Below are 27,994 nucleotides of genomic sequence, written 5' to 3'. Positions count from 1 at the left end.
TTAAATGAGAATTTAATCTAAATATGATCCATACAAGAGAGGAGTTATTACATGTATCACATGCTACGGTTATGACTACACTCACCTGACATCTGTTATATCTTTATATTATACCCTATGAGGGTAAGATATGACTGTACATGGCTCCGACTGTCAGATGGGGACACAATCAGAAGTCTTAACTTGACAGTCAGTTATAAAAAAAAGAAAAAAAAAAAAAGTCACAAGTTTCTTTTGCTTTGGAAACATGTAGTAAACAATTGAAGAGGTTCTTGCCTTTGGACATCCCTCCCATGGCATTTGCAATTACTTTTTTATTTCTTCAGTTCTGCTGGATTCACGCGATTTCTAGTTATTATGCAGTATTATACATTATATTTGCAGCATCTTAGAAGTGTACAGAATTGTTCTAGAATAGATAGTTCAATTACACAAGATGTCAAACTAATCATACACATCTCGTGACAACTAATACAAAAAGGAAAAAACAAATGGCAGTCTTCTTGTCGCTGATAGTCCCGTGCTCTCCCTGGGAGAGATGCCAGCTGCGAGGACATAAAATAAAAAAGGGAATACTGTTATAATAACCTTGTTAACACAACACAGAAGACAATGACACTACAAGAAATAAAACTTACCTTCAAGACAATTATAACCTTTAAAAGGTAACGTCTCACTTTTTTTTTATTAATTCAAATCAGATAGTGTAATATATTCCCTTTTTACTCATTTATTTTTCTCATTCTAGTGGTTTTTTTTTTAATACTCTGTACATGATTACTGGGCAGCCATCTTGCCTGAGCTACTGTTATCAGCATTTAGAGATATGCTTTACAGGGTTAACCACGAGGAGTCGGTACAAAACATCTATGCTTACCTTTGACAAAGTGGTCTGCCAGAAGTTCATGGAATAGCAATAACAGCTGAACACAGCCTTTAATTACACTGAGGACTAGGAGAATTGAAGCCCGCGCCAGAATCTTCGTATCGTGGAACTGCCGGAAGAAGTCGCTCCTGACTCCTTACTCCAATCTGTGGCCTCCATCTTTGGATCTCTCCTGGGTCCAAACTGTGCCCAGAACATGGTTATCGAGCGCATCCAGAGCCCTACACCCTAAACCCCGCTCCAGAGACCTGCCACAAGATGTCCGCCGGCTCCTCAATTAGAACGATACTGCAGCTCTAAAAATCGGATATTACACATGATGGAGCCATTGCTCTCTATCGGGATTTGTCTGCCACTACACTGGCAAAGCGACGCACTATAAAGCCTTTACTAGATCATGTGACTGTAAACTAGGTTATAGGGCATTGTTGTGGGATTTTGCACCCAATAGGGTTAGACATCCAGATAGGGTCGCCCTATTTGGGGCATTTCTTTGTGCAGTAAGGCAGGGCCCTTGCAGTTTCCCTCCCCTTGTCCTCGTTGGTCAGAGTCTATTTTAGGGATAGATACTCGCCACAGCTGCCCTGCACAGAGTGACTCACTATCAATTGCCAGTCATCCCTCGGGCTGTACAGTCACCGGATGGTCCCCAATCGCATCAATGGTAAGACTGCTCCTCTTTTCTAGAATTGTTTATAATCTTATCTGTTCTTGATTGGAACCTCTGGTACGATTTTGTCCCCCCTGGGACTTGAGTATTTTAGTTGTTTTTGTATGTTTGTCCTTTGATAGCTGGTACTCAAAGACTTTATAACGATCACAATAAAAGTTACCGTATATCTTAGCCTAAACTTCCTTTTCGGCCCTGGCGAGGATTCTTTGATATATTCAGTTAGACTGTAGGAAGTCATTTTCCCTATCTTGAATTTTTTCGTTTGGTGTTATTGTCCTTTACGATCACCTCCGGGCTCGTAACTAGCGATACCAATGGCTGTTTCCATATGGGATTACAGTTATGAAGAATAACAAACCTGTAACGATTCGGGCCCCGGGAGGTATCAAGGCGGCCTGGAGTAAATTTGGCCTACCGCCGACAGACATCCCTTCCTGGCTCTACATCCCCATGGAAGATGACCTTCCCCCACTACCTGAAGCAGGCAAGTAGCAGTTGGTCTCTTACAAGCGACGTTCCCCCAGTCAACAGAGGCTGATTTTGGAGACTGATGCTCCCAGATTTTTGTGTTGGACCCATTTCTTCTCTGCTGCGCTGCTCCATGCCAGTTATGGGTGAGACCTGGCTGTCCAGCATCGCTAGTTTTTTTTATTGCCTAGTGGTTTGCCCTACCACGCTTCTTTACTTATCTTTTAGGTTGGACTATTGGGGACTCCAATCTCCTTTTCTTTCTAATTTTCTATTACTGGTATAGGCCTTTTGAGGCATTATTCCTGTCCAAGTTTGTATTGATACAGGTTGTATTACTGTGTCTGACCATGTCCCAGTAATGATGCATTGTAATCTATCGGGTGCGGAGAGGAAGGGTTACTTCTGCAGATTAAATGAGACTCTGCTAGGGAGTGATGAGGTATTAAAAGACTTTCTCCAAACTTGCTTTTTACTACCAGGCCAATGATACAGGGGAGGTCCCCTTCCCCATAGTTTGGGAAGCTTATAAGGCTTCTACCCAATGGGGAGTTTATTGCCTTGGAGTCTCGGCTTAAAAAAAACCTAGAAGCAAGCAGCTGGACCCTTTGCTGTCTCACATTGCAGTTTTGGAACGGTTGGGGAAGAGGACCTCTGCCGTCTATTATTAGGACTTGAGGCCTGTATTTCGGTGTTGGCAAAGGAGGGCAAGGATCAGACTTTATGCAGCAGTTACCAACATCTCACTCCCAAACTGCGATGTGAAGCTTTCAGCCAAAATTCGGGCAAAATGGGTTCAACTGCTGCTTTCCTCTTTGATAAACATTGAACAAGCTGGCTTTGTGCCCAGCAGAGTGGGCAAAGACAACTCTACTAAAGTTATGCATGCTGTTCATTACGCTAAACGCCACAATCTGCCTCTTATCCTTCTTAGTACTGATGCCGAGAAGGCATTTGATGGGATTGACTGGCTGTATATCAAAGCAGTATTACAACAATTTAAATTCCCCCCTCAATTTAATGGCTCATTATCGCAACCATTCTCTATCACTAATGTACAAGGCAGGGATTTTTTGCCCAGTTTGTTTGAATACTATACGTCAGGTCTGTGGACTGTCACTAAGTCTATCTAAGGAGATTATCCTTTTGTGGATGGATTCTCGTTACTTTAGGCCCCGCAGAAGCTTCCTTCCAACTCACCTTATCACCGTGGCCAGGTTACTGATACCGAATAAATGGTTGAGTTCTGAACCACCAACCAAACGTCAGTGAATGGACAGGGTTGATCAAATCTTTAGATTGGAGAAACTCACTGCATGGATCAGTGGCACTCATGACCGTTTTGAACGTTCATGGCTTGGTTGCACTTCAAAAGATCCATGCCTTAGTAGTTCCCTTCAGTTTTGCCTGGGTCCTTCCCTCCCCTTTAGGCTGTCCTCCACCTCTTTCCTGCTATAGATCGATCGCTTGTGGTGCTTCTGGGATCTGTGGACACCTTCATGTATATGGCATGCTCGGCATTATCTATGCTACTTTTGGTATTTTTTAAAACTGCAAGTAACATCTTATAGTGGATGTGTGCCTTATTGCATTGGTTGACCAATCCTTCAGTTTTTAGTTTCTATATATTTGCCTTATTTGTATATGTGCACGTCTTTATATTAATAAACATATATTTGATTAAATAAAAATAAAATCGTGGACAACCCAGGACAGTCTTCAATAAGCTGATCATAAAGTGATGCCATTTATGGGGGACCATGGCACCAAGGGTTCTATTCCCCAATGGTGGTACCCAAGTAGAACTGAAGTATTACACAGGCTCCGCTGGACCATACAATGCATGTGTCTCTTCCACAGTGAGACGCGCTCTAGCTCCTTCACTCCTGCAGTAAATGAGCTCTGCTGTGGCTCAGAATTACCTAACAGGGTATATGAAAATGTGTTTTTTTTCCTGACCCAGACAACCCTTTTAACTAAACAAATATTTTTAGTGTCATAATCAACTGTGCAAATTTGTATTTACATTTCTGCTTCACAGGCAGCCACCAAATTATTTTGCAAGGTACAGGATGGGGCACAAAGGAACCAGCAATAATAAATGTGCGACATCCTTCAGGAGTCGGACAATATTGAAGAAATGCTGGCAACATCAAATATCTGATGTTTAAACTACTAAGGAAACCACAGCCAATAAAATGGAAAGCCTTTTTTCCTCCCACAAATATGCTTGTCCCCGCTGAGCACAAGAATGAGCATCTCGTCCCCCATTTGGATGTAGCAATGGCCACACAAGCACTGCTGCTTAATTCATTCCCTATGGGACTCCTGGAGGTAGCTGTGTGGAATGATCGGCTATCCCATAGAGAATGAATGGACAGCAGTGTGAATGTGTGACAGCAGCTCCATTCAAACAGACTCAATCAGCGGCTGCATATGAAATATTTGGCCATAAGTAGCTTCCCTTGGTGATCATCTGATCACTCTGGGTTAGATGTCTAGCTTCTACTTAAAAAGTGACTGCCTTCATCAGACCACCTCTATGATCAGTGACTGCAGCTTAGCTGCATTGTGTATAGGTCCTGTCTCCATATAAACTTGGTCTGCTGTTCTGTATCTTCCCTCATGCTTTACACTGCAGCACTGACTGTTCAATTTTGCTGCTGTGTGTAAGACATTCACCATTGGTTCAAGGAAAAAAATCTACCGTCCTTGTCACGTGCCATAAGGCCTAGGGGAAGGGCAGTCCTTCAGCCATGGTTCCCTGGTGGTTTCCTCCACTGGGGGTTTTTTCTCTCCTGAGTGCTGAAGACCCGACTCTTCATGAGTCAAAGGCCCATCATCAACAGGGCCACATTTAAGATCAGTGCCCTGATTTCTAATGAGAACATCTACTGTACATTTGATACCTTGCAGTTAATAAAGTAGTCAGTGTATATTATAAGTGTTGTGTCTGAGCCTCTTTATATAAATCTTCATAGTCTACTGGATGGGGGTGCAGGGAGTCGGACCCCTGCTGATCAGATAGTGATGACCTTTCTTAGTTGTACAGCTCAGCTTTTTTTTCTTTTCTTTTTTATCGCCTACCCACGGGATAGGGGATAAGTATCTGATCGGTGGGGACTGCTGGGTCCCCCATGATCATGAGAATGGGATTCTGGGTCCCCAAAGAAATGGAATGGTAGGTCAACCATGTTACCTTCTGCTCGGCTATCTCCAGCAGTCCCGTAGAGAGTGAACAGAGTTGCAATGTGCATGCTCGACCTGCCACTTCATTCATAAGCGGACACAGGATCCAATTCTCGTGATCAGTGGTGGCCCCAGATATTCTATGGATTAAAGGAAATGTTTTGTATTGACAAAAACTATCTCTGGACCACATACTCATTGAAGTGAACGGGTTCCCAAAAAAATGTGGATGTAACATGGACCACATCCATATTTTTTGCGTATCCAAGATTTGCAGACCGCAAAATGGATCCGGTTGTGTGCATGGGGCCTTATACAGATTCTACAGAAAAAATAAAATTTAAGGAGGAAGGGGGCCCGGTCTTTGACAAAAGGCCCTGCCTCCTAATTGCACTTAATTCTCGCTCCTGTCTTGAATCCCTGTCCGGGGCTCAGGTTCTGCTTTCCAGCAACCTGCTTTATTTGTCCTGTCCTCGGGGTACCCTTTACACAGCACATCAGTGGCTAGCGCTGCACCCACTGGAGTCCCGACTAGTGGGTGCTGGACAGGCCAATCAGCATTAGCGGTGCTTGAAGAACTTTCTGCTAATTGGCTTGCCTAGCACCCATCGAGAGTGGAGATTTCATTCCTCTGCAAGCAACTTACAAGTGACAGTGTAGAGGATTATGAGAGTGACTTCTGCGGAAACTGACTTTCGGTAAAAAGTGACTGTACTGTCAGTAATGTGTGTTTTGGGTGTGAAGTGAACCCCTCATTTCCAGTTCTGTACCCCCAGTTCTGATGCAGAGTTCTACTCTCTCAGCTCTGCAGATGAACCTGAATCTTCACCCTCGATTCACTCTGCTCTGTGCACTCAGGTACAGTAAGTGTCTGTGTCAGCTTCATGCACTGATGTAGAGACACGTTGTTTGTCCTGCTTTAACACTGCAGTTTGGCTCTGTAAGGGCATTACTATGATCAGTGTTGGACTGGGGTGCCTAGGGTCCACCAGTAAAATTTATTTTGGGGGCCCAGCGTACGGATACATTGAAATATTACCTGCTCATACGGCAGCAAGATGCCACCAGATGATTGAATATGGGATCCCTGCAGTAACTTTGAGAAGGCAGGTCCTGGGGAAAAGAGGACACTGGTAGCTTTCCTCTCTACCTAGAAGTCATCTCAGCTATGATCGTGTCTAATAATAATAAACTGGAGAGTTTTTTTTAATAATCTATCAATTTTTTTTTATATGAACATAGGCTAGTTGAGTTGCTGTACATTGAATATATGTATGTAGTGCAGTAAGTCTACTGTATTATGTACCACGTGTGCAGGGATTCACCTGTACCCCCCTGTGGGCTAGTCCCAGCCTGCCTATAATGTGTAAAGTGTTAAAGCAAATGTGTCAGCAAAAATGTTATCTGCCAGTTAAAACTAATTATCTAATTGCAGATTTATTCCATTTCCTGATTTTAGAGGCAGCCGCTGAGCTGTTCTTAGCAGCATTTAGAAAGCATTAGGAAAATTGCTTTACAGCAGCCACATGGGGACCTCACCGACTTCTATGGGAGAGCTTTTTAGGCATGCTTTGTGACCTGTGCAGAGGTCATTGTACAAGGGAAGAATAGATAAAGTTTGACAATCACCTACTGTGAATGATGGATCCTGTCTTATCTGTACACAGAGGTGATATCATTACAGACAGGATTAGAATGAGTTAAGTGCAGTAAAGTACAGACAAGAAATGGCTCCTATAATTAGGCTTAGTGTTCAGTGCAAAAACGGCAGGATTTTATGCGATCAGCTTGTGAGTTACTTGTATGTTTAATTATGGACAATTTAACATTTTTATGGGAACGTTTTAGGCTACTTTCACACTCGCGTTTTGTACGGATCAGTCCTGTATATGCAAACGCTTGTATCCGTTAATAACGGATGTGTTTGCATTATTCATTCAAAAAAAAGTCCGGATCCGTCTTGACTTACATTGAAAGTCAATGGGGGACGGATCAGTTTTCAATTGCACCATATTGTGTCAGTGAAAACAGATCCGTCCCCATTGACTTACATTGTAAGTCAAGACGGATCAGTTTGGCTCTGCATAGTCAGACGAACACCAAAAACGCTGCAAGCCGCGTTTTAGTGACGGTCTAAAAAACGCAACGGAGACCAAACGCAGCCAAATTTATGCATTCTGAACGGATTCTTATCCATTTAGAATGCATTGGGACTTAACTGATCCGTTTTGGGCAGATTGTGAGAGCCTTGAAACGGATCTCACAAGCGGACCCAGAAACGCCAGTGTGAAAGTAGCCTTAGCTGAATTTTGTTAAATTACATGTTAAATTTAGAGATTGGTAAACCATCTGAGAAGCATAAGAAAACTACAGATAATTCAATTTATATAAATTCTGAATACTGTTATACTCACATGCTGTAGTTTATTACATTTATTTGGGATGTGAATACTTTCCAAATGAGGATTCCATTCGACTCTGCTTTAATCCCTAAAAGACAATGACACTTGAAATAACCAGAGCTTTGACTTTATTATATCTCTCGCTCGAGCTAAATCTATACACTCTATGCAAAGTATATATAAGACCTTATGCACACGACCATATGTATTTTGTGGTCCTCAAAGCACACATCTGCAAAATACAGAAGATGTCGTTTGCATCAGTTTTTTGCCGAACCATTGACTTTAATCGGTTAGTGGACCGCATTTTGCGACCAAGAATAGGAAATGTTCTATCTTTTTGCAGAAATTACACAAGGATGTGGAAAGGACATGGATGATCCGTGTGCTTTCTGTATGTCCATTCCACTAAAAGACAGAACATGTCCTATCCCTGGCCTAAAAGTGCAGTCCACAGATCTATTGGTCATTGGAGCCACAATAAAACAAAAAACAAAACGGATGCAACACAGAAGTCATCTGTATTTTGTAGATAAACATTTTGCATGAGGCCTTAGGTTGTGGAAATACAGATAAAACTGGATTTCTAAAGAGGAATCCATAGCTGCGGATTGACATTACTATTGATGACCTATCCTGAGGATAGGTCATCAATATCAGATCGGCGGAGGTCCGACACCTGTAACCCCCGCTGATCAGGTGTTAGAAGAGGCTGGGCACAGCGGCCTCTTCCTAGGCCAATATGACTCCATCTTACATTGGTCGCATGGCCTTTCCAAGTGAATGGGGCTGAGATGCAATACCTGCCACAACCGCTATACAATGCACTCAGGGGAGCACCACTGCTCTCTGAAACAGTTGATCGGCAGGGGTGCCAGGACTTGGACCCCATCTGATCTGATAATGATGCCCTATCCTGAGAATATCTCATGATTATCCATTGCTGGATAACTCCTTTAAATTAGAGTATAAATTACCCAGACAGCTTCAAAATAGGAAAGTATAAAAGAGAGCAATAAGAATGTTACAATAAGAGTTTCTAGATTTCTTTTTTTCAAGTAACAAAACAGCCTAGCAAAACATGGTATGAACACAGCCCTAAAGTATTCTATGTCAATGCAAAGGGGTTTTCCAGGGAAATAATTTAATATAGAAATGGTTTTGAGCGTGCTAAAGATAGCAAACCACCATTACTCACCAATCTCCCCCAGTTGCTGGTCCTCATTTGTCCCCACTTCCCGGTTTTTGCTCGACATGCAGGAAATGCTTGTACTGTCTGCTCAGCCAATGACTGGCTGAGGTGGGTTACCACTGTGCAGGGGCGTAACTATAGCCATGTGCTATGGGGCCCCGAGGTTGGAATGGTCGAGTGGCCAGTCCGAAGCATTTCTGGGGTGTTGAGCCCAAGACCATAAAGTGGAGAGGAGCTGGAATAGGAGTGTTGGTAAGGGACTAGTGAGCGGAGTAATAATGGTTTCTTACTTGTGCTCAAAACCTGTTTTCAATTAAAATGATTCCCCTGGAAAACCCCTTTAAGATTAATGTAAAGTAAAGCAAGCAAATAGATTCCACTTACCAAGTAGTAACCAGTATGATAGCCACTCATGTACCAGGCAATTAACATGCTTCCTAGGGCCTCATCATCTTCGGCAATATCAGGACCCATAGGAGGTGGAGGAGGGATCAACTAGACACACAAAACATCAAATCATGTCAATGTCCTATTGTTTTCATTGCTTCTAAACATTTCCTTTTACAAACATGTCTCCTGTCTATTATATGCAATTGGCAGGTGGTATCCAAGTCCAAATGGCAATAAGTTCAGTTCATTTGCAACATGAAAAGATTTAACCGCCTCACTGTTCGGCTACGTTCACATTTGCTTTGTAATTTCCATTTTTCTGTTCTATTATAGTGACAGAAGAAAAAAACAAAAGCATTGCAAGATCCATATATTATCAACGACACTCATTGAGTATAGTGAGCTCCATCGCGTCTCCATCATGGTTTTCGCTGGCATTTTTGACTGAATCTGTGATGGAGGCTCCTAACAGAAGCTCTGACATAGATGGGAACGTAGTATATTTATAGTTGCGTTACAACCCCAATTCAAAAAAAGTTGGGACACTGTAAAATGTAAATCAAACAGAATGCAATGATCTGCCAATCTCATTGCCCCATATTTTATTCACAGTAGATCATAGAACACCCATCAGATTGGTGAAAGGTCTGGACTGCAGACAGGTCAGTTCAGCACTGGACGACTCTTCTGTGAAGGCATGCTGCTGTGATGGACACAGTATGCGGTTTGGCATTGTCTTGCTAAAATACAGAAGGCCTTCTCTGAAAGAGACGTTGTCTATATACTGTTCAGCACTGATAGAGCCTTTCCAGATGTGTAAGCTGTCCACACCATAGGCCCTAATGCAACCATGCCATCAGAGATACAGGCTTTTGAACTGTGCTCTAACAATAATCTGGAAGGTCCCTCTCCTCGAGTCTGAAGACATCCATGGTTTCCAAAGAATTTAAAATTTTGATTCATCTGACCACAGAACAGTTTTCCACTTTTCGTGCGGTGGATGCTCTGTGTAAAGCACATTACACAAGTGTGAACTCAGCACATAATGTTTACTGGGAGATTTGCACCTATATCCTCTAGAGAGCTGCCAGAAGAGGTATTCCTGACCTTGAGTTTTATTTGATCACTGGCAATCTCAAGAGAGTTGCATCCTTCAGTGTCAGATCTCCTAATCTAGGGATCAGCAACCTGTGGCACTCCAGCTGCTGTGAAACTACAACTCCCAGCATGCAAACATGCTCAGCTGTTCTTCTAAGTCCCACAGAAGTGAATGGAGCACTGTGGGAGTTGTAGTTTCAGAGCACCTGGAGTGCCAGAGGTTGCTGATCCCTGTCCTAATCATTAGGCTTGTGCTGTATGAGACATTTAATGCATACCACACACATTTATACTGCACTATACTCTAGGCTAGGGTAATGTGATGTGATAAAATAATGACTTACAGGAGGACCTGGTGGAAATGACGGAGGACATCCAGGAAGAAAGGGATGTGCTTGATTAGATTTCTCCCCGTGCTGTTAATACATAAAATATTATGAATCTAGTAGAATATGAACGATTACGGGAGAAATATTACTATACATTACACAGAATTGCTGATGCACAAACTGTAGGTGGTTTATTATAATGGATACTAAAGGCTTGGAAATGTCTGTGCTCCTGTAATCCATTTATAAAAATCCTAATCGCAGAGCTATGGGGGGGGGCTGGAAAAAGAAGGTGCAAAGTTTTGGTTTACATTTATTAACATGGTGATCTGTTCTGTTCAATTCCTTACCTGTCCAAACCCAGGCATAAAAGGGGGTGGAGCTGGCGGGAAGGGAGGATACCAGGAGGAGGACTTTGGTGCGGCTGCTCTGTGATCTCTGCTGCCAGAAGCTCTGGAGGACTTGTCACTTTCATCTGTTGAATGTTCATCCCCATTCACGTCCTTAAACAAGAACACTTATGTGAGAGAAGCTAGCCATAGACATTGACAGTTTTCACTACAGACATTTCCCCTGTAAATACCAAGGCTTTCACTGACGAGATTTGGGTCAAAGAGACTTGTATGCTCCTCGCTATATACATGTTTGCAACCCATAATTTCACATATATAATTATCTTGTTACGCCCCTGACATTGATGGCATATCCTAGCGATATGCCATCAATGTATGGGATGTGCAAATTAACAGTAACATTTTCAGATTTTTCTCTTGAGGATCCGTAGAGAGACGCGTATTAACCAACTTGGTTTTATAAAAAGGTGGGGAAGAATTATCAAAACTGGTGCAAAGGAAAATGGAAAACCAATCAGCTTGTAATTTCTCAAAGCCCCTTTACCAAATGAAAGCAATTGCTGCTGACACAGTCTCCACTTTTCTTTGCACAAATTTCAAGACATCTCTCCCATTGTGCCAGACTAAGGCTACTTTCACACCTGCGTTAGGTGCGGATCCGTCTGGTATCTGCACAGACGGATCCGCACCTATAATGCAAACGCTTAGATCCATTCAGAACGGATCCGTTTGCATTACCATGAACAAAAAAAAAAAAAATTACATTGTAAGTCTGGACGGATCCGTTTGCCTCCGCACGGCCAGGCGGACACCCGAACGCTGCAAGCTGCGTTCAGGGGTCCGCCTGCTGAGCGGAGGACAAACGGTGCCAAACTGATGCATTCTGAGCGGATCCGCATCCACTCAGAATGCATTAGGGCTGGACGGATCAGTTCGGGCCGCTTGTGAGAGCCTTCAAACGGAACTCACAAGCGGAGCCCCGAACGCTAGTGTGAAAGTAGCCTAAGGCCTGTTGCACACTGGTGTCACTTGTTCCGGCAGGGGAACAGCATGCCCGATCCGTACTACCGTGTACAGCCGTGCGCTGCCCGAAGTCCGCCCAGCCCCTTTCACTATAATGGGGACCAGCGGAGATCCGGCCACAGCACGGCAAATATGCAGAGAGGGGGCCGGACAAAAACCGTGGAGTTCCATGCCGAAACAGCCTGTAGTAACGAGTAAAGCTAGTGTGAAACAGGCCTAAGCCTGTATTATGTGAATTCTTACCTGCACCACATCTTTAGGGTCACTTTCTGCTTCTGAACTGTCTGGGAAACGCAAATCAGCCAGACTTTGCTCTTCACTATTCCCATAGCCGGTATACGTGACTATACAAGTCCCTCGTTTGGCATCAATGGAATCAATGCTGGCTGGATACAGGTTGCCATCCTCTGACCAGATCGCATTACATGAGTCTCCAACTCTCCACTACAATAAAGCAGGTATATAAGAACAAGAGGCTAAAACTGAGTAATAAAAGACCAGGAAAGGAATAAATAGCCAATCTTTACATAGGATATGAGTGCTACAGGGAATTCCTTTCCACTGTCCTGTATATCCCATCCCGTAAAAACAGCTTGTGCTTTGCAAAGGGCTAAAGGGGAAGCCAGAGAGAATTTGTCAAGCTGGTCTAATTCCTCTAAATGCTAAAAAGGACTTGTCAATGCACCTGACATATCTGGTTTAATAAATATATGTTTTCTATATAAAATATAGATTCTGGAGCACCTTTGCTTAGAAGTCTGTGTCGTAACATTACTCTGTGGCATTATACCGATGACTTATCTTCAGGAGAAGTCCAATATCAGAACAGCGGGTCCAACTCTTGGCACCACACTGACTAGCTGTTTGAAGGGGTCATGGCGCTCGTGTGAACCCTACTTCCTCTTCAAAGTTTACCTGTGCGTCGTCTCCTTTGCAGCATCGGCGCAGTGTAATTACCGCTGCTCATCCCATTCACTGCAAAGGAGATGTTGCGCAGGTAAATGCTGAAGAGGAATTAAGGCTCACACAAACACTTCAATACCTTCAAACAGCTGATCAGCAGGGTTGTCAGGAGTCGGACCTCTGCTGATATGATATCGATGACATCTCCCTTTAAATTCTTCATCTAAAAACTTTTAAAAAGTGTATATATATATATATATATATATATATATATATATATATATATATATATATATATATATATATATATATATATATATATATATATATATGAAATTTCCATACTAGACTAGGAAGAATTTACCCTAAAAACTGCCAATTCCCTCAAGCTTAACATGCCAAAGGAACAGCACAAATTTTTTATCTTTGAGCCACAGAACATGTGCCGGATCCTCAGCACGATCTTTAGGATGAGAATCCGGCACATGCGACTTAGAATTTACAAATGGCGACAAGACCCGCCGCCGCAGCTCTGAATACAGTTGCGGGGCACAGGAGCTAATAGTTCTCTGCCCCGCCGCCGATGTTCTTCTCAGCATCGCAGTCTCTCCCTCCCCCCTGTGCTGCCGCCGCCAATAAGAAGAGAGACGGGAGGAGGAGGGGCTGTGGCCAGAATCAAATAGCTGGCACCCGACCTCTATGACAGGGAGCTGCGATCAGCCGCAGTTAACACTTCAGGTGCGGTACCTGAGGGGTTAACTGCAGCGGATCGCAGCTTCCTGTCAGAGGTCGGGTGTCGGCTATTTGATTCCGACACCCGCCTCCTGTATTTGTATTAACAGGTCAGTTATCTTCATTGGTGGCGCAGTGCCAATGAGGGTTAAAAAAAATAATATAAATTAACTCACCTCCTCCAATTGATCGCGCAGCTGCCGGTCTCCTGTTCTTTCTTCAGGACCTGTGGTGACGTCACTGAACTCATCACATGGTCCATTATCATGGTGATGGATCATGTGATGTACCATGTGATGAACACAGTGATGACACCACAGGTCCTTTGACAGGTCCTGAAGAAAGAACAGGAGACCGGCAGCTACGCGATCAATTGGAGGAGGAGAGTTAATATATATATTTTTTTTAACCCTCAATTGACCTTCTACTATGCATTCTGTAATAAAGAATGCTATTTTCCCTTATAACTATGTTATAAGGGAAAATAATAGTGAATAGACTTTCATCCTAGCAACCATGCGTGAAAATCGCACCGCATCCTCACTTGCTTGCGGATGCTTGCGATTTTCACGCAGCCCCATTAACTTCTATGGGGCCTGCATTGCGTGAAAAACTTAGAGCATGCCGCGATTTTAACGCGACGCACAAGTGATGCGTGAAAATCACCGCTCATGTGCCCAGCCCCATAGAAGTGAATGGGTCCGGATTCAGTGCGGGTGCAATGCGTTCACCTCACGCATTGCACCCGCGCAGAAATCTCGCCCATGTGAAAGGGGCCTAAGGGTGAATAGGACAAGGGTTCCAGCTAATAGTAAGTAAAAAAATAAATAAAACACAAACACTAAGGCTACTTTCACACTTGCGGCAGTGTGATCCGGCAAGCAGTTCCGTCGTCGGAACTGCCTGCTGGATCCGCCGATCTGGATGTGACTGAAAGCATTTGTGAGATGGAACCGGATGCGGATCCATCTCACAAATGCATTGCAAGGACGGATCCGTCTCTCCGCTTGTCATGTGGACAGACATGAATGCCGGATCTGGCACTAATACATTCCTATGGGGAAAAATGCCGGATCCGGCATTCAGGCAAGTCTTCAGGTCTTTTTCGCCGGAGATAAAACCGTCAAAACGACTGAACTGAAGACATCCTGATGCATCCTGAACGGATTGCTCTCAATTCAGAATGCATGGGGATATGCCTGACCAGTTCTTTTCCGGTATTGAGCCCCTAGGACGAAACTCTATGCCGGAAATGAAAAATGCTAGTGTGAAAGTACCCCCCCTTTCCCAATTTTACATATAAAATATATAAAAAATAAATAAACATATTACATAGCACTGCGTCCGAAAAGTCCAAACTATAAAATTATTAAAAAATATCTCCTATGCGGTGAGCGCCGTAACAGACATAAATAAAAAAAAAACATGCGATTAGCCATTTTTTTGTCAGCTTGTTTTTTTTGCGTGGTATTGAGTATCGCAATACTTTTTTATGGTGACGAAAGAGAATCAAAATTTTGGTATTGAAACAACCCTACACTGATCTGATCGGCGTAGCGTTGTCAAGATACCAAAATTTTGATTCGGTTTCGATTTGGCGACTAAAAATTGAATTTGGCTCCTAAATTTTTCAGCTCAGGAGCCAATGGCTACTAGGTATTTTTTTTAGTCTGGAGCACTGCGGTGTGTATGTATTTGGATTTTCAGCTCAACCTCCTATCTATTCCACACTTGACACACACCGTGCACGTTGATCCAAAATGCCATGGGTGCCCCCAAAGCAGATTTCCAGATTTGCGCATTGCTAATGTCAGCTCTCTGTGATCAAACACATATCTATATGATCAGGAGTTAGATGATTTAGAATATTTGATAATATACCAGCAAACATACTGTTAATGTATAGAGATATGAGTATAACCGCACTACCTTCTTCACAGGAGCAGAGTTGGTTTTCTTCCGGCTCCGGTTTTTCTTGTTATTTTTCCTTTTCGTTTTGTTTTTTGGCTCTGGTGACTCGGCCTCCATAGGACAGTCGCCTCCATTCTTCAGGGCTTTCTGAAGGTACAGTATACATTACCATACATTCTTGTTACACACCGTGTTGCTGCCATATTCCGGGCTTCATATAGTCTATTTACTAGCATTGCTACTCTTTAAAAGGGGTTGTCTGAATAATAATAATTTTTTTATTTTTTTATTAAAAAAGGGGGGTCAGAATGTCATAATCCCATCACCGATCCCCACCACTCCTGTTCTGACACTTACCAAGTCTACCCTGGTCTCTGCTTTCTGTTCCCTCTTAACATGCAGGAAATGTCAACTAAGGCTACTTTCACACTAGCGTTTGGAGCGGGTCCGTCTGATGTTTCATCAGACGGATCCGCTCCTATAATGCAGACGTTTGCATCCGTTCAGAACAGATCCGTCTGCATTATAACTTAGAAAAATTTCTAAGTGTGAAAGTAGCCTGAACCGATCCGTCCAGACTTTACATTGAAAGTCAATGGGGGACGGATCCGTTTGAAGATCGAGCCATATGGTGTCATCTTCAAACGGATCCGTCCCCATTGACTTACATTGTAAGTCTGGACGGATCCGCTTGCCTCCGCACGGCCAGACGAACACCCGAACGCTGCAAGCAGCGTTTAGGTGTCCGCTCGCTGAGCGGAGCGGAGGCTGAACGCTGGCAGACTGATGCATTCTCAGCGGATCCGCGTCCACTCAGAATGCATTAGGGCTGGACGGATGCGTTCGGGGCCGCTTGTGAGCCCCTTCAAACGGAGCTCACGAGCGGACACCCGAACGCAGGTGTGAAAGTAGCCTTAGTGGAACAGAGGGATCAGTGAGTACCATTTTTTTTTTTTTTGATGTTGTTATGCCATTCTGAAAAAAAAAATATATATCATAAAAAATGTTGGCTGGACAACCCCTTTAACAAAAGAAAAGAAATAGCCAACAATACATATGGCAAAAAAGACCACATTATATTTTATGGTGTAATAAAATGTGACAGTGATGCAAATGGTACAGATTCTCTTATATCTACATATGCTCTACCTAAAGCAACACATATACAATTACTCTGCAAAGGGGGAAAGTTAAAGGGGCTCTCCGGGACTCAAATACTGATGATTCATCCTCAGGACAGGTCATCAATATCTTATAGGTGAAGATCAGACTCCCGATACCCCCACCGATTAGCTATTTGCAGGGGCTGCTGTTGCACCCTCTTTGTATAACACAGCTGAATAGGACTGACAGGTATAATGGCCATGTGACTGATGGGTGCCCATGAAGAGGCCGAAGTCCTCGCCCAACAATTAATTAGCCTGGCTGCCGGGTGTCAGGTCCCTACCCATGGGACACTGATCCTCAGGAGAGGTCATCAATATCCGAGTCCTGGAAAACCTCTTTAAACATAATAAACACAACACAAACCTTGAACGATGACACTGCCCTGTCATAAGCCTTGATCAACGCTGTATCATCCCAGAGATCAGAATCATCACTCTATTAAGAAAAGTTAAAAGTTAAAATGCTTATATGAAAAAATATAGAATTAGTAAATGTGACTCTCTTTGTGCATATTTCTCAAGTGATATACACCAGTTTTATGGCGTATATCTGTCGCAGATTGCGTGGGCGGAGACAGGCCCGCGTCATTTATCAATTTCTACGCCTGTTTTAGGCATAGAAAATGGTCTTAATTTAAGCCAGCAAGGAAGCTGGCTTACATTTACACCGGCGGTGGATCCAGCGCCTCTACATAATTTGGGCAGATCTACTGCCAGCACAAGGGGTTATAAAGAACCGGCAGCTAAAACGTCGGTCTTAATAAATGACCCCCAGAGAGTTTTTAATGGCATATCCACTGATCAGCCACAACATGTCAACCACCTGCCTGATACTGCCCCCTCGTATCGACAATACAGCTCAATGTTACCAGCAGATTTTTTATGTAATGTAAGTAGGGCACTAGGACCTCCAGGGACCTAGGGTACTTTCACACTAGCGTTAAAGTTTTCCGGTATTGAGTTCCATCCTAGGGGCTCAATACTGGAGAAAAACGCTTCCGTTTTATCCTAATGCATTGTGAATAGAGAGCAATCCGTTCAGTATGCATCAGGATGCATCAGTTCAGTCCCTCTTACGGTATTTGGCCAGAGAAAATACTGCAGCATGCTGCGGTATTTTCTCCGGTCAAAATTCCGGAAGACTTGCAATGTATTAATGCCGAATCCGGTACCAAGTGTTCTGGAAAAGCGGATCCGGTTTCCCGGTCTGCGCATGCGCAGACCTTTAAAAATGCAAAAATAAATAAATACCGGATCCGGTTTTCCAGATGACACAGTCAAAGGAACTGCCTGCCGGAATCCAACAACGCAAGTGTGAAAGTACCATAAGGCTACTTTCACATTAGCATTTTCAATTCCGCTATTGTGATCCTTTCATTTTCAACGGGGACAAAACTGAACGAAACGGAATGCTCCAAAATGCATTCCGTTCCGTTTGGTTGCGCTCCCATCGCGGACAGTGCAAGCAGCGTTTTTGACACAATAGAAAACGGATCCGTCCCCCATTGACTTTCAATGGTGTTCAAGACGGATCTGTCATGGCTATAGAAGACATAATACAACCAGATCCGTTTATGATGGATGCATGCGGTTGTATTACGGTAACGGAAGCAGTTTTTTGCAGATCCATGACGGATCCACAAAAAACGCTAATGTGAAAGTAGCCAGACTTGCTTTTTCAGTACATCCCATCGATGCTTGATCAAGATCTGGGGAAGCTGGAGGTCAAATCAGTGCCTTGAACTCTTTATTGTGTTCCGCAAACCATTCCTAAACAATTTACTGTGAGGCCTCTTTCACACGGGCGTCCCGGATTTGCTCCGGAGGCGTCGCGTGTGCATTGCGGGAAACCCGCGCGAGTAGGCACGCATTTGCAGTCAGTTTTGACTGCGTTTGCGTTCCGATGTTCAGTTTTTTCTGCGCGGGTGCAATGCGTTTTGCACAGGCGTGAGAAAAAACTGAATGTGGTTCCCGAACCCGGACTTCTTCACTGAAGTTCGGGTTTGGGTTAGGTTTTCTATTAATTTTATTATTTTACCTTATAACATGGTTATAAGGGAAAATAGCATTCTGAATACAGAATGCTTACCAAAATGTGGCTTGAGGGGTTAAAAAAATAAAATTAAAAAAAATTAACTCACCTTATCCTCTTGTTCGCGCAGCCGGGATAGTCTTCTTTCTTCTTCTTTCAGGACCTACAAAAAGACCTTTGATGATGTAATCGTTCTCACCACGTTGTGAGCGTGTTGACGTCCGTGCAGGTCCTGCTGAATGAAGATAGAAGGATTTTCTATCTTCATTCAGCAGGACCTGCGCTGACATCACCGCGCTCACCATGTGGTGAGAACGATTACATCAAAGGTCCTTTTGCAGGTCCTGAAAGAAGAAGCAATGCCGGCTGCGCGAACAAGAGGATGAGGCGAGTTAATTATTAGTTTTTTAACCCCTAAAGCCACATTTTACTAAGCATTCTGTATTAAGAATGCTATTATTTTCCCTTATAACCATGTTATAAGGTAAAATAATACAGTAAATTGACTTTTATCAATTTACTTACATTAATTCCTAGCAACCATGCGTGAAAATCGCATTGCATCCACACTTGCTTGCGGATGCTTTAAATTTTCACGTAGACCCATTCTTTTCTATGGGGCCTGCGTTGCATGAAAAAACACAGAATATAGAACATGCTGCGATTTTCACGCAACGCACAAGTGATGCGTGAAAATCACCGCTCACCTGAACAGCCCCATTAAAGTGAATGGGTCCGGATTCAGTGCGGGTGCAATGTGTTCACCTCACACATTGCACCCGCGTGGAAAACTCGCCCGTGTGAAAGGGGCTTGAGATGTCTACACTTCACACTTTGGTCTTTGTCAGATTTGCTCAGATACTTGTGTCTGTCCAAATTCCCTGCTGTTTTATAGATGTGAACTCTTATCAATGTTATTCCGTTCACCTGTCTGTGGTTTTAAAGTTGTGGCTGATTTGTTGTATACTGAGCAGAAATAAGCAATTAGGAAATTCCTGCATTTAAACATAATAGGACCAATTATCAGAAAAAGGAATTGTAAGAAGGCTCAGTCACGATAATTGCCCTCTATAGAGTTGCCAATGATCACCTAACGAATGAGCGAATGTATGTGATCACAGTAGTAGTAGGATTCCTGCATGTTACCTCCACTCAGAATCAGGCAATTATCAGGAACAAACTGTTAGTCCCTGATAATTGCCTGCATAGTCCATGTAAAGGGGCCTTTGGGCTCTGTCCACACTCCGTGTGCTTTCCACATTCGTTGCTCCGTTCCGTGGACCGCAAAAAAAATATAAAAAAATATAACCTGTCCTATTCTTGTCCGTTTTGCGAACAAGAATAGGCAGTTATAATAATGGCTGTCAGCGCCGTTCCACAAATTACGGAACGCACACAAACGCCATCCGTGTTTTGGGGATCCGCAACGGCCGTGTGCATGAGGCCTTACAATATGCTACAGCCTGTAATCAGCAGATCTATTTCTCACTTTTCATTCTGTAGAAAGTCCATTATTTGTAGACACAATAAATATTTCTGCTGGTAACGTTAGTGCAGAGATCCACAGTCAGAACCATGGCGTTATAAGCAGGATATAGATCTCATTACTGAGAGCTCTCAGATGGTCACTACCTGCCCTCTCTTCTGAATACAGTATTGTGTGCAGTCCGCACAGTGAGCGGTCACTTGTCCCACAGAGATTAATATAGTGTGACGACACACAATGCTATGTACAGCAGTGGGCACCGTGCGGCAGAGCTGTGTGTGCACAATGGGCACCGTGCGGCAGAGCTGTGTGTGCACAATGGGCACCGTGCGGCAGAGCTGTGTGTGCACAATGGGCACCGTGCGGCAGAGCTGTGTGTGCACAATGGGTACCGTGCGGCAGAGCTGTGTGTGCACAATGGGTACCGTGCGGTGTATATATATATATATATATATATATATATATATATATATATATATATAAAAAAAAAAAAAAGGAAGAAGGCGGCGGCACTGGAAACAAGCAAAAATGGGTGCTATGTCCAGGGATATTGCTGCTTACCCCAGATGAACAAGAACGAAGAAAGGACAGCACTCCAAGTAAAAATATGATGGTCTTTAATCACCCATGTAGATGGCAACGTTTCAGCTCCAAACAAGAGAAAGGCTCTTGTTTGGAGCTGAAACGTTGCCATCTACATGGGTGATTAAAGACCATCATATTTTTACTTGGAGTGCTGTCCTTTCTTCGTTCTTATTTATATATATATATATATATCTCAAAAAAATTAAGGGAACACAAAAATAACATCCTAGATCTGAATTAATTAAATATTCTTCTGAAATACTTTGTTCTTTACATAGTTGAATGTGCTGACAACAAAAATCACACAAAAATTTAAAAATGGAAATCAAATTTTTCAACCCATGGAGGTCTGGATTTGGAGTCACACTCAAAATTAAAGTGGAAAAACACACTACAGGCTGATCCAACTTTGATGTAATGTCCTTAAAACCAGTCAAAATGAGGCTCAGTAGTGTGTGTGGCCTCCACGTGCCTGTATGACCTCCCTACAACGCCTGTGCATGCTCCTGATGAGGTGGCGGACGGTCTCCTGAGGGATCTCCTCCCAGACCTGGAGTAAAGCATCTGCCAACTCCTGGACAGTCTGTGGTGCAACGTGACGTTGGTGGATAGAGCGAGACATGATGTCCCAGATGTGATCAATTGGATTCAGGCCTGGGGAACGGGCGGGCCAGTCCATAGCATCAATGCCTTTGTCTTGCAGGAACTGCTGACACACTCCAGCCACATGAGGTCTAGCATGGTCTTGCATTAGGAGGAACCCAGGGCCAACCGCACCAGCATATGGTCTCACAAGGGGTCTGAGGATCTCATCTCGGCACCTAATGGCAGTCAGGCTACCTCTGGCGAGCACATGGAGGGCTATGCGGCCCTCCAAAGAAATGCCACCCCACACCATTACTGACCCAATGCCAAACCGGTCATGCTGGAGGATGTTGCAGGCAGCAGAACGTTCTCCACGGCGTCTCCAGACTCTGTCACGTCTGTCACATGTGCTCAGTGTGAACCTGCTTTCATCTGTGAAGAGCTGCACAGGGCGCCAGTGGCGAATTTGCCAATCTTGGTGTTCTCTGGCAAATGCCAAACGTCCTGCACGGTGTTGGGCTGTAAGCACAACCCCCACCTGTGGACGTCGGGCCCTTATATCACCCTCATGGAGTCTGTTTCTGACCGTTTGAGCAGACACATGCACATTTGTGGCCTGCTGGAGGTCATTTTGCAGGGCTCTGGCAGTGCTCCTCCCGTTCCTCCTTGCACAAAGGCGGAGGTAGCGGTCCTGCTGCTGGGTTGTTGCCCTCCTATGGCCTCCTCCACGTCTCCTGATGTACTGGCCTGTCTCCTGGTAGCGCCTCCATGCTCTGGAAACTACGCTGACAGACACAGCAAACCTTCTTGCCACAGCTCGCATTGATGTGCCATCCTGGATAAGCTGCACTACCTGAGCCACTTGTGTGGGTTGTAGACTCCGTCTCATGCTACCACTAGAGTGAAAGCACCGCCAGCATTCAAAAGTGACCAAAACATCAGCCAGGAAGCATAGGAACTGAGAAGCGGTCTGTGATCACCACCTGCAGAACCACTCCTTTATTGGGGGTGTCTTGCTAATTGCCTATAATTTCCACCTGTTGTCTATCCCATTGGCACAACAGCATGTGAAATTGATTGTCACTCAGTGTTGCTTCCTAAGTGGACAGTTTGATTTCACAGAAGTGTGATTGACTTGGAGTTACATTGTGTTGTTTAAGTGTTCCCTTTATTTTTTTGAGCCCTAACACCGTGCAGGACGTTTGCCATTTGCCAGAGAACACCAAGATTGGCAAATTCGCCACTGGCGCCCTGTGCTCTTCACAGACGAAAGCAGGTTCACACTGAGCACATGTGACAGACGTGACAGAGTCTGGAGACGCCGTGGAAAACGTTCTGCTGCCTGCAACATCCTCCAGCATGACCGGTTTGGCATTGGGTCAGTAATGGTGTGTTGTGGCATTTCTTTGGAGGGCCGCACAGCCCTCCAAGTTCTCGCCAGAGGTAGCCTGACTTCCATTAGGTACCGAGATGAGATCCTCAGACCCCTTGTGAGACCATATGCTGGTGCGGTTGGCCCTGGGTTCCTCCTAATGCAAGACAATGCTAGACCTCATGTGGCTGGAGTGTGTCAGCAGTTCCTGCAAGACGAAGGCATTGATGCTATGGACTGGCCCACCCGTTCCCCAGACCTGAATCCAATTGAGCACATCTGGGACATCATGTCTCTCTCTGTCCACCAATGTCACGTTGCACCACAGACTGTCCAGGAGTTGGCAGATGCTTTACTCCAGGTCTGGGAGGAGATCCCTCAGGAGACCGTCCGCCACCTCATCAGGAGCATGCACAGGCGTTGTAGGGAGGTCATACAGGCAAGTGGAGGCCACACACACTACTGAGCCTCATTTTGACTTGTTTTCAGGACATTACATCAAAGTTGCATCAGCCTGTAGTGTGTTTTTCCACTTTAATTTTGAGTGTGACTCCAAATCCAGACCTCCATGGGTTGAAAAATTTGATTTCCATTTTTAATTTTTGTGTGATTTTGTTGTCAGCACATTCAACTATGTAAAGAACAAAGTATTTCAGAAGAATATTTAATTAACTCAGATCTAGGATGTGTTATTTTTGTGTTCCCTTTATTTTTTTGAGCAGTGTATATACCCCCAGCCTCTGTATATATACCTCCTCCTCATGCCCCCAAACATATTTGCAGGCATGGGCCAGAGGGTCGAAGGCAGCAGGCACATAACTGAAAAAGCGAGCGATGTGTGCTGCTCCTCTTCACTGCTGCGCTGCTTCTCCTGTCTGCCGCTCTGTCTGGTTTTCAGGAACTTGGCGAGCATAGCGCACTGCCAGCTAGTACTGTGTCTAGCTGGCGGCACGTGGCAGACACTGGCTTCTGAATCATAGGGGTAGAATGGGCAGCCTTCTTTTATTGATTGTGTGGTAATGGGAGGATGAACAAGGGGCAGGGAGCGGTCCCCCAATGTGACTGCACTGTATGTCATTATCATACAATGGGTATGCTAATGACAGCACTGTTACAGCCCCTAATAGACATGGCAAAGTGCCGACGTCTGGGATGTGTATTGGGAGCTGTAAAACACATCGCAGGCTGGGGCTGTTATTAGCAGGGAGAAAGACCATGCGCGCTCCCGTCAGATGATGGATTCTCTGCAAATCCGCTGTGCATAGGAAGTACAGCAGGCTGTAGAAGGAAAACGGGAAAAAAACAAAAACAAACAATTGGAGAAATGATTTTCTCCACAAAATAAATTAGTGTTTTTTTACAAAAGGTGTCCATATCCTTTAAAAGGGGTATTCTCATCACAGACAATGGGGCATATCGCTAGGATATGCCCCCATTGTCTGATAGGTGCGGGTCCCAGAGAACAAGAGCGGGGAGAACTGTGCTGGAAGACCCCGAATAGCCCAGGGTCCGTCCACCACTAAGCGCTGCTCCCATAGAAGTGAATGGGAGCGCACCGCACACCCCCTGCTCCCATTCATCTCTATGGGGCAAACGGAAATAGCCGAGCCAACGCTCGGCTATTTTCAATGGCCTCATAGAAATGAATGGAGGGCGGCTGCGCATGCGCAGTGTGCCCTCAGTTCATTTCACTGCTCCGTTCTCATTGTAGGCGAGAGTCCATGGGACGAAAATGTGATGTGAACACAGTCTTACACAGAACGCAGCACAAACGTGGGTGTCAACATCACGAGGGGAATTTATTGCATTCTGCGCTCCAGAATTGTGGCTTCAAAAAGTTGCAAAATGGGGGCTTTTATGTCTATTTTTTGCATTTTACACCAATCACTCCAGTTTTGATATGTGGGTGGGAAACTAGCCATGGTTAGCTATGGTAATCGCAATAAGTTTTAATCCGGATTTATCACTGGGACATTTTAAAATGTTGCAAAAAAAAGCAAACTTCAAGGGGGAGGGGGTGTTGTGTACAAAACTGAAGTAGCATTTCTGGACAAAAGTTAAAGGTTTAAAGATGAGCCAAATAAGCAAAATTTATAGCATTTTGTGCAAAAAAGTACGCCGATGCAGACTCAGGAAAACCAACTTGAAATGGCCCCTCTGTGCTTTCTTCTGTAAGAGGGTACAACCAGGCAGCGTACTGCTGGCGCCTGTTAAACTGACTGCACCGTTTAGTCAGTCTGCATTGTTAATGGTTGCGTGGCACCTTCAGTACCGTGCGGACTGACTAAACAGTGCGGCCTTCGTTAGTTAACAAGAGCCAGCTGCATAGCCATGCAGTACTCCATCGCAGCGCAGCCACGGCGCAACTGACCGAGCTGTGTGGTCGTACCCTTAAAGGGCTTTTCCAGGAATTTTAATACTGAGGATCTATCCTCGGGATAGGTAATCGATATCAGATCGGCGTGGGGTTGAAGAGAAGGCCGCGCTCCATGCCATAGCTGCCTTCTCTTCATTGTTAACCAGCTCGCCGTTGACATCGCAGCGGTGGAACTACAAGCCGCCACCACATTCACTTCTATGGGACAGCTCCTTCCTATTCAAGTGTATACTACAGAGCCATCCCATAGAAGTGAATGGAACGGCTTCTTGTAATTACACTGCTGACTGCGATGTTGATCAGCGGGGATGCTGGGTGTCGGACCCCCGCCAATCTGAAACTGATGATCCTTCCAGAGGATAGGTCATCAATAGTAAAATCCTGGAGAACCCTTTGAGACACTTTCACACAGTCAGCATTTGATCAGTGATTGTGAGCCAAAACCAGGTGCAGACTCACAGTGTGTGTCAGGGAGAGGACCTGTTCTGCCCTTCCAGCATTAACGGGGTCGCATAGAACTACTCTGATTTATGATGCTATGTAACCCTTCGAGGTCTGGAATGTATTGGATAACACTGACAGCATTATGTCAGTGTTATCCAATACATTCTAGAACTGTAAGGCCTCTTTTAGACGGGCGTTGCGGGAAAATGTGCGGGTGCGTTACGGGAACACCCACGATTTTTCCGCGCGAGTGCAAAACATTGTAATGCGTTTTGCACTCGCGTGAGAAAAATCGCGCATGTTTGGTACCCAAACCCAAACTTCTTCACAGAAGTTCGGGCTTGGGATCGGTGTTCTGTAGATTGTATTATTTCCCCTTATAACATGGTTATAAGGGAAAATAATAGCATTCTGAATACAGAATGCATAGTACAATAGCGCTGGAGGGGTTAAAAAAAGAAAGAAAAATAATTTAACTCACCTTAGTCCACTTGATCGCGCAGCCGGCATCTCCTTCTGTCTCCTTTGCTGAACAGGACCTGTGGTGAGCATTCATTACAGGTAAAGGACCTGTGGTGACGTCACTCCGGTCATCACATGATCCATCACCATGGTAAAAGATCATGTGACGTACCATGTGATGACCGGAGTGACGTCACCACAGGTCCTTTACCTGTAATGAATGCTCACCACAGGTCCTGTTCAGCAAAGGAGACAGAAGGAGATGCCGGTCTGCGCGATCAAGTGGACTAAGGTCAGTTAAATTATTTTTCTTTCTTTTTTTAACCCCTCCAGCCCTAGTTTACTATGCATTCTGTATTAAGAATTCTATTATTTTCCCTTATAACCATGTTATAAGGGAAAATAATAATGATCGGGTCTCCATCCTGATCGTCTCCTAGCAACAGTGTGTGAAAATCGCACCGCATCCGCACTTGCTTGCGGATGCTTGTGATTTTCACGCAACCCCATTCACTTCTATGGGGCCTGCGTTGCGTGAAAAACGCAGAATATAGAGCATGCTGCGATTTTCACGCAACGCACAAGTGATGCGTGAAAATCACCGCTCATGTGAACAGCCCCATAGAAATGAATGTGTCGGTATTCAGTGCGGGTGCAATGCGTTCAACTCACGCATCGCATCCGCGTGGAATACTCGCCCGTGTGAAAGGGGCCTAAGGGTTACATAGCATCATAAATCAGTATAATTCTATGCGACCTAGTCAGTGCTGGGAGGTCAGGACAGGAGCTGCTGTATACTCACACTGCGAGTCCGATGCGTGGGACTCGCTTGTCTGGAAGGGGCCTTATACCTGATCTCTGTGTATCCTCCTCTCCTGGTTTAGGCTCACAATCACTGATCAAACACTAAGGCCTCTTGCCTCGAACATAAAGGCTCCGCAATGAACGGGCACCAACCGCGGGGCAGCCGCATGCGGATCGCAGACCTGTTTACTTGAATGGGGTCTGCGATCCGTCCGTTCCACAAAAAGATAGAACAAGTTCTATCTTTTTGCGGCACGGAACACCACAGAAGCACTCCGTGGGGTTCCGTAACTCCGGATTTGCAGACCCATTCAAGTGAATGGGTGCGCATCCGTGATGCGGAATGCACACGGCTGATGACCCGTGTATTGCGGAACCGCCGTATGTGGTCCTCAGCACGGGCACGGAGCCTTTCCGTTCGTGTGAAAGCGGCCTGAAGGTACAGTGTACACACAACGGTATTTGCATGCCAAATATGCATCAAAACACGTGTGAAATCTGCATTATTACCAATGGGATTTTCTTCTATGGATTTTAAATTAACATTTTTCGACAGTCGTCATCCATTACCGTAAATAGCTACTTGGTGAAGTTCTTATAGAGGAAAGCTATAGCATCATTGGAAGCCATGGTTTAGCTATGTTGAGAACTACAAATCCCAGCAAGTCCCAAAGACTTCCTACTGACTAGCTCCCTCTGATGTCAGGTAGCCGGTGTTCTTCAGCTCCAGTCCTCGGGGCCTCCTGCCGGTCAGGTTTTCAGGATTCCCTCAGTTATAATTAGTGTCAGTGTATCAGGACTTACCACAGGTATACATTCTGAGGGATATCCTCAAATCATGAGCGGTAGGTGGGCCCTGAGGACTGGAGGTGAGGAACACTGCTGTAAGCAGTCCGCTGTGCCACCACCCGGCTCTGAGGTAAGTATCTGGCCGCTCAGTCTACACTTCCACTTACCTGACCAGCTCCACGCCTGAACAATATCTCCGCACTTTCCTCCAGCCCTGCCATATGCACGCCGTCTGTACACAGTCACGGACTGACCCACTAGGCTATCCGTCCTTCGTCACCACCAGTGAGCTGTGGCTGCAGCATCTGAGGCGATTCCTGCTCAGCGCCCTCTGCTGGAAGCT

General features: G+C 44.7%; 1 protein-coding gene across 1 annotated transcript; it reads right to left on the bottom strand.

The window, feature by feature from the left end:
• Positions 1-218: 218 nt before the first annotated feature.
• Positions 219-27,957, bottom strand: SMN2 (survival of motor neuron 2, centromeric). The gene is made up of 9 exons (XM_040421478.1): positions 27,819-27,957; positions 17,080-17,151; positions 15,568-15,696; positions 12,247-12,447; positions 10,978-11,130; positions 10,643-10,714; positions 9,195-9,305; positions 7,631-7,706; positions 219-545 (listed from the first exon to the last, which is right to left on the bottom strand). The coding sequence occupies exons 1-8, from the start codon at positions 27,870-27,872 to the stop codon at positions 7,650-7,652; spliced, it is 849 nt and encodes a 282-aa protein (XP_040277412.1). The 5' UTR covers positions 27,873-27,957; the 3' UTR covers positions 219-545; positions 7,631-7,649.
• Between the last annotated feature and the right edge of the window lie 37 nt (positions 27,958-27,994).

Source organism: Bufo bufo, chromosome 2, assembly GCF_905171765.1.
Source record: "Bufo bufo chromosome 2, aBufBuf1.1, whole genome shotgun sequence".
Lineage (NCBI taxonomy): Eukaryota > Metazoa > Chordata > Amphibia > Anura > Bufonidae > Bufo > Bufo bufo.
Note: the sequence above shows the minus strand (reverse complement) of the source record. Positions and strands in the feature narration are given on the sequence as shown.